General features: G+C 39.7%; 1 protein-coding gene across 5 annotated transcripts in view; it reads right to left on the bottom strand.

Annotated features, from left to right (window-relative positions):
* NALCN (sodium leak channel, non-selective) overlaps window positions 1-12,366 on the bottom strand; it is a 505,598-nt gene that overhangs the window by 224,714 nt on the left and 268,518 nt on the right. For all 5 annotated transcript variants that reach the window (XM_019486907.2, XM_019486906.2, XM_019486908.2 and 2 more), the window contains one exon: window positions 6,226-6,393. In XM_019486907.2, the coding sequence (XP_019342452.1) occupies window positions 6,226-6,393 (168 nt within the window). The remainder of the gene's footprint in view (window positions 1-6,225; window positions 6,394-12,366) is intronic.

The raw sequence follows: 12,366 nt of genomic DNA, 5'->3' as shown, positions 1-12,366 counted from the left end.
CTGTGTGATAAAGGTGTTTGCTGAAGGCCCTATGAAGATTAGACCAAGTGTTTTTCTGTATTTGTTTAGATATTAAGCTATATGTTGTTGCTAAAAGCCTAATTAAAGTCTAAGATGTAGTGAGGCCTTGTATAAAGTAAGGCCTAGTAAATCTAGCAAAGCCTTGAAGTAGTAAGGCCCTGTGGCGTAGTTAAAATTACCTTATCAAAGGAGTGCACAGCTTGTACCACTAATTGGTCAGTCTAAGGACAGTTGAAGTAAAAGGAATCTGAGTGGTTGTACGTTATCAGAACCATTCAGAAGGAAGATACAGCTCTGTGAAAAGGATTAGTTAGCTGTTGCCCGGATCAGTGGGCCCGTGGACCTCGAGGAGCCCAAGGACTGCATTCAAGGGTCCTTCCCGGTACCCTTTGGACAGTGCTGTTCAGGGACGTCTGACTTCACTGAACTTTGTGGAAAGAGAAGCTTGCTGTGTATCAGGCATCAGTGGGGACTGCCGATAAGTTGCCGATGCGAATTGCTTTTGTCTGTCATTGTTTGTCTTGTTACTACGCGTAGTTGTGTTTTTGTTAAGTCAATAAATCTTTCTTACCTTTCTACCCCCGACCACACTCTTAATCCCGAACCCTCCACAGGCAGCTGGGACACCCAGGGTCTAGGCTTATAATCTGTCTTCCCAGCCCTCCTCCAATTAGGTGGCCCTCTGCAGTCAGGTGACTACCTAATGGGGCCTAAGCCCACCTGCCAGCTGCTCCATAGACTTCCTGATGATCTTAAAGTGGCAGGCACAACCAGTGCACCATCACATTGAACCCACAGCTCAGCACTGCTCAGTATGTGTGTGTACTCCTGATATCCCCCACAAAGGATTAATGTGCTAGTTACCCCTGTCCCTTCCTTCCCTGCCCCCCCATCCCCCCATGAATGAAACCAGATATTCTTGTGAAGAGGCCTGGAAACCTCTAAAAATGTGGGAACCTGGTCCAGCTCCACTTCATGGAGGGTCGGGGGGAAGGGCTACACTAATCATAAGCAACAGATGAAGAAAGGGAGTAACAGAGGGATTCTGGGGGAAACTGCTTGAGGCTCCATTGTGTGATGTTTGCCAGGCATTTAAGTCTGGTAAAGAAACAGGAAACATTGGAAATGGGAAAGAAAGGCACAGCTCAGCTGAGTAAGTGAAGAAGTAGTAAAAATGTATGTAATGTAGTGGCTCAACATGACTTGGAAAAGGGTTGGCACTGAGGGGTACTGCACTTAATGGGCACTATCTTATTCAGATGGGCTGCACTGGCTTATCTTTGGCCTTTTAGCTAAGCTCAAGCATTTTTGGCATCAAAGAGAGGTTGTAATGGGTAGGTCTGGCCCGCCCAGTGCCTGTTCCCTGTGGAGGGAATACCTGCTCTTTATTTTTAAGGACCAAAAAAAAAAAAAAATAGGTTCCCATTAGCATGTGTGTTTTGTAGTCAGGCTTAGTGTTCACTGCATTTAATCAGCTTCATAGTTGGTTTCCATTACTGAGCACATGCTACTTTTGGCAGGAGTTTACTGATAGACAATGTATTTAATGAGGTGTCCTTGTATGCAAATGTAAGATGAAGAGCTTTTTTCCCATATGCTAACTGGTGGGAAAAACTCCTGTCGTATATTTGAGTAAATATGGTAACTGTCTTACCTACTGTTTTTTTTTCTTCCCTATCTAAAGAGATCTAATTGACCTTTAAGTAGCACATTAATCTTTACTGGTACTATTTTGCTGTTTCATCTGTTTTCATTAGGAGACAAATTAGACCTACTAAATTTGCACTGTAATGACATTCTTGTTTTCTATGCTACTGGCTAATGCATAATTTATTTTAAGTAACTTTTTAAATGATGTGATGTACAGTATTTTGGATGAAAACTACAAAGATTTTTGCACAGTAATTCAAATCTAAAACCAAAACAAGAACCAAAAAGCTTTGTTAATTTCTAAGACTGCCTCTCAAATAGTGTTGTTTACCTCAGAAGATGACTATAATACTTTTTCCAATAAAAATATTGTTTTTTTTATTGGTCATTGTAGTAATATGGAAAATGTGGAGTCTTTCTATTGGCTATGCAAACAGCTGAATCGGGACCATGGAAAGGTTCCATTAATGTACATTATGCTAGTTTTCTTTCACAGAAAGCCATAAAAGTTGCATGTTGTTTTGAATCAGAATGAATAGTGAGGTGTGAGAGAGGTGAACAGTATGTGGAGGTGAACCGTGTATGAAGAGTGACTGATGTGTTAACAAGTTGTTTTCCATGCAAACTAATAAATAATATAGACTACAGCATATGAAGACTAGAAAGGTGAAATATAGTTCTGCTTGATAAATCGAAGTGCATCTAACAGGAGCTCTGGCTTTAGCAACCCTTTATTTTTGGCTGAGTGGGAGCACAGTAAACCTGTCATCATTAATATTGAAATGCCTGAAGATTTGCGTAACCTCCAAATGTATCCATGTTAACATCACTTTTTGACCTTAGTGGTCTGGAGATATGCGACATAGCTTGCTAGGAGTTTGACTGCTTGGGGATATGGCAAGTACCTACTTGCACAACTTCTCTGTCATTTGTCCTTAAGGAGATTCGCATTGCAGAATGTGACCCAAATCTTTCAGTGCAGCAGGTGTTTCTGCTTGTAAAACTTATGTCTTTTATAGTGATATTTTAAAAAAAAATATTTCATCAAAAGTCTCTGGAATGGAACTTCAAGCACCCTATATTTTAAAAGAGGAATCTATAGCAGTAATTTATTTTTTGCAGGTATATGGTGCTATCATGACCCAGTGAAGTCAATAGGAGTTTTGACATTAACTTCAATGGGCCCTGGACTTCACCCAGCACAGTTTAAGGTACCTTTTAAAAAGACATTATTTTAAATAAAGAAGATTATTTTAAGTCTTTATTGATACTATTTTAGGAGTCACAAGTGAATACACCAGAGACGCTGGACATTTTTCTGAATATCTGAAAACAATATCTAAAGACTCTAGACATCTTTGTGCTACAATCTCTTTCATTAAAATTATGATAATAATCACCATATGATCTACAGTAACTATCTACCTTCGAGAACTATTTTATTTTATATTTAGAAGCCCTGAATCCATACAACTGCTTAATACTATGTGACAACTTGAAAATTCTCAAAAACATCCAGTGGGCGCATTCACATGAGATGTTTACTGTTGGGTTGCTTAATTAGCTCTGTGGTAAAGCCTCAGCATCTACATGGACATCCCTATTAGTCTGCAGTAAACTAATAAACTCCACTGTAAGTTAATACTTGTAAACACAAGTACTATTCTGTAGTGACATTATTTAGTGTGCTGCAATGCATGTGTAGATGTTGATAGGGCTGGCCAAGGCACAAGTGTGTTTCACTGCTGGGGCTGCTTGGTTGCTAGCCCCACACTGGAGCACCCTCATACCCCAGGCAGCCTCTCCGAAGCATGCTGAGGTGTGTTGGAGCAGCCCTAGGTGCTCGTACAAATGGTGTGCCCAGGTGCAATAAACTCTGGTGTGAACTGTGCCAAAGTTTATCACATCATGCTAACTGTATGTGCAGATGTACCCAGGATTCTCCCAACCATGCTCCCATTGACTGCAATGAAAGAAGAGTTATAGCAAGAGTGACTGCTTTTGATAATATATAAACACATGAAAAATAGATCTGCCCAAAGAGAATTAAAGAGAACAGAAAAGTAAATAAGTCAGATGACAGTAATTATTACTTTTATTCTATTTAATGCAATATGTCACATTTATATTTTATATAAAACTTTCTGGAATAAGACCACAAGCTGTAAGTAGGTTCTGATTAAATATTACAACAATAAGTTAATGTGATGCTTCAGTTTTGCTAGAGCATTTTCTTAGGTTTGGTAATTATATCATAGCATGTGAATGGCATGGTATTCAATATTCTGATAGCATGTAAATTCTTTAAAATCGTACATATTACTTTCTAAAAACCTGTGTTCCCTGTAGTGTAATTTTCAAGAGAAAGAGATTTTCAAGACTTGCAACTTTTTGTGACTAATTTTGTAAGACCGCATGAAGTTGTGTGTCAATACAGGTGACCCTCACCATTTGCAGGGCATATGTTCTTGAGATCCCCGCGAATGGTGAAATCCACGAATAAGGCACTGCATTCATGAACACTGTCTGTGTTCATGAACACAGTACCCCTGGAGGCTGGGGGGCGGGGCACGGCTGCGCTGGTGACAGTGGGAGCCCGGAAGTGGTGGCAGGAGCCTCGTGGCAGCAAGCACGGAGTTCCTGAGGAGCTCCTGCAAATGTATTTAAGATGTGGATTCAGCATTCATGAATACTTGAAACAGCAAATGCCAAACCTACGAATAGCAAGGGTTTCCTGTATGCATGTTTGTCAAGGTTCAACAAACTTCTAAGTTGACTGCACTACATCATCGTTTATCATGATTTTCTGTAAAATTTAAATATTCATGTCATTATTTATTACTCATTAGTCACTTCATCCCGTTTCAAAATAATAGATGGATATGAGTGTGTTTTAAAGTTTTAAAAAGAAATTTATCAGTGAAACAGCTGAAATAGAATACCTAGAACATAATGTAGGCTTTCTAAGAAGTGTGGTGTGGTGTGCGTTGTGTTGCATTATTTACAATTCCCAGATCCCTCCTATAATTAAAATGTCTGTAAAAACTCTAATCATAGTCATGTGAAATTCCTGAATTAATTGTAACTTCCTGATGTCCAAGTAATTAGGTTAGCCTTTACAAAGGCTTATTAGACAGCAATTGGGTGTGCCTACATGTGCAATTAATGAGAAGCAATAAACTTCAGACCAATAAAGCTCAATGTGCTGCAGAGGGGCTGGCTGTGGCACAACGGTGCTTCAGTGTGTGGGCTAGCCAGCAGGCAGTTTTTTACTCTGCAGCAGGACAGTATTTATTTGTATTTACTTTACAGGATAGCACTTATATTATATTTATATTAGTTTACTCCAGCCTAATAGGGGTGCACATGTAGATGCCATTACGTTTACTGTGCAGCTAATTAGTCAACTTTACAGTAAACATTTTGTATAGAAATGCCCATCGACACCGTTCCTACTGAGAGTAAACTACAGTATAGTGAATCTTTGGGTCTTCTTTCACTGTTGGAATTACCTTAAATTGCATAGAGGCAAGGATTTCTTAGTATGATATCTTTTTGAGTCAACTGGCAGTTGCGCTAGAGTTAGACAGGCTTTCAAATGCAAGACATTCTTTGTCAGGTGATGATATGTAGGATATATACTTGTATTTGAACAATGTATTGAAAGCTCGTCTAACTCTATCCCAAGGATATAATTGGTGCAATAAAAGTTATCACCCTTAGACATCTTTGGCTCTTGCATCATTCCTGGACCATCATGGCTACATCATCACTCTACCATTACTTTAAATTACATGTTATGGAAGGAGGAGAAACAGGAGCTTGTTGGAAACTAATCACTAGGTTGAATGAAAGCAAGTATGAGTTTACTTTGGTAATGAAATGGATCAGTCTCTGTCTTCCACACGGGTCTTTTTACAGAAATGACAGAACAGCCCCAGTGAAAAGTTCTTTAACATTAGGGAACTGTAAAAAACAAAACAAAACAAAAAAACCCACAAAAAACAGGGCCCAGGATGAAACTGGGGCAATCATTTCAGAGGATCCAAAAGGGCCTGGAACAAAGAATCTCTTTGTCAGGAAATGCTGTGGGACAGTAGCTGGAGGTGTAAAAGCAAGCTGATAGGAATAAGAAGCCAGAAAACCAATAGCAGTCAGTATACAGGAGTCTGCAAAAGTTGGTAGAAGGTGAGTAAGTAAGCAAGCACATGTGTGTCTGAGGCTGAATCAGAGCCAAACTAGATCAAAACCAGGATAAAGCAATGCAGAAGTAGGAAATGAAAGTTGATGGAAAAATATGGGTGGAGGATGGTGCATTTAGCAGGGAGGGGTTAAACCTACTCCTGTAAATTTTCTTGAGATCTACAGACCTAAGGGAAGACTTATTTAATTATTTTTATTATAAAGATACATTCAAAATAACTTAGCTGTAAGGGCACACTAGAAAAATAAAGGAAAACACAGAGTGGAATGTGTGCCATTTTTGATAGATAATATTTTTAGTGTTTTTGAGAAAAAAATTAAAGTAGAATCTTAAAATTTACTTGACCATACCTGAAAATATGTAAACTGAGAATGGTAGAGGTCTGGATAAATATGAAGAGTAGTTCCAATTACAAGCAGCAGTTCAAATTTATGAAGAGATGAACTAATATATCCAGTAAAGCCCAAACAACAGATCTTCAGAAGTGCTTCTAAATCAAAGAGAACTGTGAAAGCAACCTAGGATAAAATATAAGAGGAGAAAAAGGGTGTTTGAATCACTGATTTAAATTATAGGTTTCTATATCAAACAGTTCACATTTTTCTGAGATGTAAAATGATGCTTATTTGAGGCTCTATGTAGCTAAGTAAATACCTGAGATAACATTAGCAAAAATGTCAATGACACACAATGAATAGGCAATCAAAGGGATAATGTTATAGATTCATCAAAGGGATAACAGGTAGGTATTTTTTTTTTGTTTTTTCTAATTTTTATGAATAGATGACACATTTGTTAATCGTCAGACTTTGAATATAAACACAGTATTCAACTGAAAATTGTACAGTTCCTACATAAAATACCTGCTTATATTCACAGAGATAGTAGAACAATTTGGTATTTTTTAAGGGTTTTTTTCTGTAAATATAACTATTCACCATCTTTAGAAATAGTTACCACCGTTTTTGAAAAAATAATAACAACCATTGAGATATGAAAAATCATCTACCTCAGGGTTCAGCACCCTACAGCCCATAGGCCAGATCTGACCTGAGAAGCCATTGGATCCAGCCTATGGACATGGGGCCTCAGTGGTGTTCAGAGGTGCAGGCTTCTCCATTAAGCATTGAGGAGAATGAGCAGTGGTGATGGGAACATCCCTTGTGCTGCAGCCAGGGGGTGAGAAATTTCTGTGCCACTACATAGGTGGCAGCAGCTACAGTGAAGGTAGAAGCCAGGGCATAGTGCCCATCCTCCATTGGCCTGAGTTGAGTCATTCCAGCCCACAGCCTGAAAACATTTGTGACCATTGATATACCTGGAATTCTTTTAATTAATTTGACCCTAAACTGGGTAAATTCACAGCTAGCCAGTTCCAGTTTGACAACCATTCAGACAACACAGTATGATAGCCCTAAAGTGTCTGAAATATATGTGTTCAGGCTATAAATATATTAATATAATCTCTATTGGACTGTCCCCAAACCTAGCCAACATAAGTCTGAAAAAAGTTTCCCTTTTGAATCCCCATTTTATACTTGTTTCTGAATTTCTCAAGCATATTCTCGATAAGAAATTCTCTCAGAATAGTTATAGCATGAGTATCAGAGACGTCTACATTTGCAAAATACTGGTCAAATCTATTCAGCCAATTTTGAGTTCTCAATCTGTGTCCAAATAAATGATGGAAAACTGTTCAATAGCAGCTGATTAGAAATTATGCATAATATGTAATAACAGTGGTTGTACCAATTTTGTTCAAATATAAACTGTTTGTAGTTGTCAGAGAAGTTAAGAGCAAGCCAAGAATTAAAACTTATTGATGAGTAGTTCTTATTTTATGGATATTTAATTTTTCACACCTGACCAGAAAATAAGCCAAAATAAACTGATAAGAAAGCAAGGGGTATAGTTAAAAAAACAACAACAAAAATAAAACCCCAAAAAAGGGCAAGTCAATTGATGAACACATTTGGTAAATTCCTGTCATTTTGAAATGGAGTACAAAAAGACAAGAATTAGCAGGGCAAAAGGAGTGAGGCGGGAAGATTAGGGGTAGAACTGTCCAGTTTTTAGATACTTTTTCTGAAGTATTTACACTTTAAATTGCATAAAGTTCAAGATGAAGGGCCATTTTATAGCAAGACAGGGACCTTATATCCTGACATTTAGATAATTTAGCTATAAATTGTACCTAAGGCTAAATCCTCTAATGCTATTGGGTATCTCATTTTGCTTTCAAATTTTCTTCTTTTACCACACAAAAATGCTTCTGACTAAATAACCTCCTCCCTTAATTCCTCATATGCCTTTTCATTTCCCAGTTTACATACCCTGAGTAATCCCCCAACACACAGTAAAGATAGGATAGAGAAAGAGATGTTTGTCCCCCCTTCTGCAGCAGTAGCATGGTATAAATGTTAAAATAGTAATAGTAATATTTTAATAGTACTAATATTTTCAAAGCACTTCACAAATATTAACTAAGTAATGGTCACTCATTGGCCCATTGGCAACGCATAGGGGGTGCATGCAGGTGCACGTGCACCACCTGAGATTGGCAGTGCACCCCCTGCGACTGGTCACCACTGCCAATGGTGTCTGTGGGCAGCTGCTGATCACTGCTGGCCACTGCCGATGCTGCTGGTGGCACCTGCGGGTGGTTGGTGACCACCGGTTGGCGCTCGCCACCTTCATCCCCCAGCTCCCGCCATCGCCAACAGTGCTGTGACTGCCTGCAGGAGCTCCCTGCTCAGTCCGCCCCAGCTGCCAAAACTGCTGTGGCTGCCTGCAGGAGCTCCCCATTCAGTGTTGCCATGCCCCAGCCACCACTGCTGCCACCTGCGGGCACTTGCCGTGCCACCCCAGCCTCCAGGGGTACACGTCTTTCATGCATAGGCCCCCCTGAATTAAAATATTATTGGCCCTATTTTTACAGAGAGCAAAATTAAACAGAAAGAGCGTTTTGGTTTGCGGGCTCTGAAGCCTACTGAGGTTTCAATCTTGATTCTGTTACTGAGAATATACAAGACTTTAGTGAAGTACTTAGGGCCTGAGCACATGACACATTTACTTCGGTGTAATTTTTGTTAAATTTATACATAACAATTTTGTACCCAAATATAAATCACACTGGAAGCTTGAGGGAACTGATGACCAGAAATTCTATGGTAGTTGCTTGCCATAGGTCTTATTACAGTGCCTCACCACTAGACTGCAGGGAGTAGATAATAGCCTTTTTCTTTGGCTATCCTTTGATACAAGGTTGATATCTGCTGAGGGGGGGCAGATTTTGGGAGTTTTTAGTGAGTTTTAAGATGGCTGAAGAGTCCAATCTATGCTCTGCAAGTTTTCCACAGATATGACAGCTGGTGTTTGGGGGGGGAGGGGGCACAGCTGTTGGCCAGGATGTTATGGGCTTTCCTTCCTCCTCTGCCATTGCTTGGCTTCCTGAGGAAGATGGTTTTCTTCCAAGTGGGCTGTAGCTTGATGTATGGTGCAGCGTCATTGAGACTTATTACCAGCCAGAACTTCCCAGTTTGTAAGGTTGATGCCACCCCTTTTAATGTCTGCTTTCAGGGTGTTTCTGTAGCATTTCCTCTGTCCTCCACAGGTCCTATTACTACGACTCAATTAAGAGAAAAGGACTTGCTTCAGTAGACAAGTATCAGTCATCCGCACACAGTGGCCAGCCCAGCTAAGTTGATTTTTCATGATCTTTACCTCAGTGCTGGTTATGTTATCTGCAGAGAGGATGCTGGCATTGGTGCAGTGGTTTGTGGGAGATGTTAACATCCCTGGCAGAGGCCTGTGTGTGACATCTTTTAATGTGGGGAAGCTGGTGCACAAGTGACAACCACACAAACTTGACAAATAGCCTTTTTACAACAACATTAGGATGGAAGTGGACATGATACTTACAATGATTTAACTTACATTAATATAGTTTTATTCCTGATTTTTTCCTAGAGTAATTCTACATTAGAGTGAAGTAAGTAACACCACTGTAGGATTTTCTTGCATGTCTAATCATTATTTACATTGCATTAAAGGGTAATTACATTAACATAAATGTCATATGCCCAAGCCCTCCCATCCACAAAATTGGTATAATTAAATTTATCAACATCATAAGTGCAATGTTTTGTGTTGTGTACTGTAAAAATAAGTGGCAGATGCAGAAATAAAACTTGTTAAATTTGCCCTGCAAGTCAAATATGTATTTCTTTAGTCTACATGGACTGGTAGTGAGCAGTGCCACTAGCTGTATCTGCTAACAGTGTTTGAAATATTTTTCCAACTTTTAATACTTTTTGTACTTCCATAAAGATAAGATATCTCAAAGCAATGAAGCCTTTTGCTGTCTGAACAAAACTCCCCTCCCCACCCCACCCCACCCCAATTGCACATCTTATTATGGGCACATATATATATGTATGTATACATACATACATGTATATATAGCCATACACATTCATATTTTGTTCCATCAAAGATACTGGCCAATTTACCTTGTCTTGTTCTCAGATCTCAATGAGATCTGCAAAACAAGTTTGAAGAAACTGTTTCAAATACCTCATGCCAAAAAAAATCTTTATTTAAAACAGAAGAAAAGTATTATAGCTCAAACTAGTCTGAGCTAAGTAAAATCAGGCTCATATGGGGTTTTTTTGTTTGTTTTCTTGCTGATTCTGAAAATCAGAAAAGCAGGTGAGAAGCTAATGAATTCAACCTTAGAGCAGGTGGTGTGGTAACATTCTAACCCACACACATGCATACTTTAGAGCATAGATGGCACTGCATTAGTGACAAGATAATAAATATGATATTAAATTTATTTTAATTTATTCCAAAAATGTGCAGGCAGGATCATTTGCATTTTACATGCTTCTCAAAACACTAGCACTTAAAAATGTATCAAATAATTTACATAACATTTGATTATGTTTACATACCTGCCTTTCTACCTCTAGAATTTGGTATCTTTCCTTCCAAACAATTCAAAATATCTGACTTGAATTTTTTGCTTGGACATAAAATGAAATACATTTTTTATATAATTTTATGCTCCCATTTATTCCTTCAGTTGCTACAGAGGAAGAAGTGTGAATCCACAGAGAAAACTCTGGTATGTCCCTGATGAGGGAGTAAGTGTTTACATAAATGGCTGCCTCCTAATATGCTACCAACATTTCTTCTGGCAGAGCACCTGGGGCATGACGAAAGGAGAGTGAACGGCTAGTGATAGGGAAAGACGCCAGAGCGGAGCTACCTCAAGTGGACTGCAGTTTAAAATCACATTTAAACTGCAGATGATATGACTGAATGGTTGGAGGGTGTTAATGTTGCTTCAGGTGGGTGATTCCTCTTTGACAGTTTTTGCAGAGGCAGAGCTCATGTAGGTCAATTATCCAACTCCAACAGATGTGTTGGTTTTACTCTGTTACCGGGGCTTGGTTGAGGGTATGTAGAGCTGCAGAGGACCACACAGGTGCATCCTCCTGAGATGGATCAATGTGGCTAGGGGCTCAGAACTGTGACTCTTTTGCACCTTTTCAGTGTTGACATTCTGCTCAATCTTACCTTTCAAAGGGCTTTTTTGAAAGGCACAGAAATAATACAAGTATCAATATTGTACAGAGCAGGGGTGGCCAACCTGAGGCATGCATGCCATAAGTGCCATGGGCAATCTCTATATGTGGCAAGCGGCAGATCAGAGAGGGCGCAGGTAGCATAGGACAGATAAGGCAGAGTAGCAGATTAGGTAGAATCAAAGGTTCAGAGTGGCAGGATGTGCATCTACACAAGGCGCATACTGGACAGTAGACTAATTAGTTGTGCAGTAAACATCTTGCGCCCCTATTAGGCTTAGTACACATGAGACCCTATTAGGCTTCAGTAAACTACTATACCCCACAGCAGCACACATATAGATGCTGTCCCAGAGGGCTGGGGCACAAGGGTGCTTCAGTGTGGGGGCTGCCTGCTGGTTAGTCTCACACTGTGCCCCAGCCTGTCCCTCCATAGCATGTTGAACTAGGAGGAGCAGCCCCAGGTTGGCAGGCTAACCCCCTAGGTCCTCTGCCAGCTGGGGCTGCTCTGACCTGGCTCAACATCCTTTGTTCCCAGGCTCACATTCAAAGGGCAATAAACTCCAGGACTTATTGCCCAGAAGCAATAAACTCTGAAGCAATATTCTCTTGAGTTTACTGCTTCACGTTAATTGCACATATAGACACACCCAGGGAGGGCATGAAACTTACTTTGTGGTATGCTAGCTGAAATGTTTGGCCCCCTATGGCAGATTTCAATGAGAGTAGTGGGAAAAAGAGATCAGACTTCAGAAACACCTGGATTTTCTATCATAAAATGAGATTTGCTCATTCTCAAATTCAGAAAACTGTCAGATTATTTCTTAACTACTGGATGTACTGAAGTTTGCACTCAGTGGGATTGGGGTTTAGAATTCACCTCCATTTTTTTAACCCTTG

Source organism: Alligator mississippiensis, chromosome 1 (genome assembly GCF_030867095.1).
Source record: "Alligator mississippiensis isolate rAllMis1 chromosome 1, rAllMis1, whole genome shotgun sequence".
Lineage (NCBI taxonomy): Eukaryota > Metazoa > Chordata > Crocodylia > Alligatoridae > Alligator > Alligator mississippiensis.
This window is presented reverse-complemented; position numbering and strand designations above follow the sequence as displayed.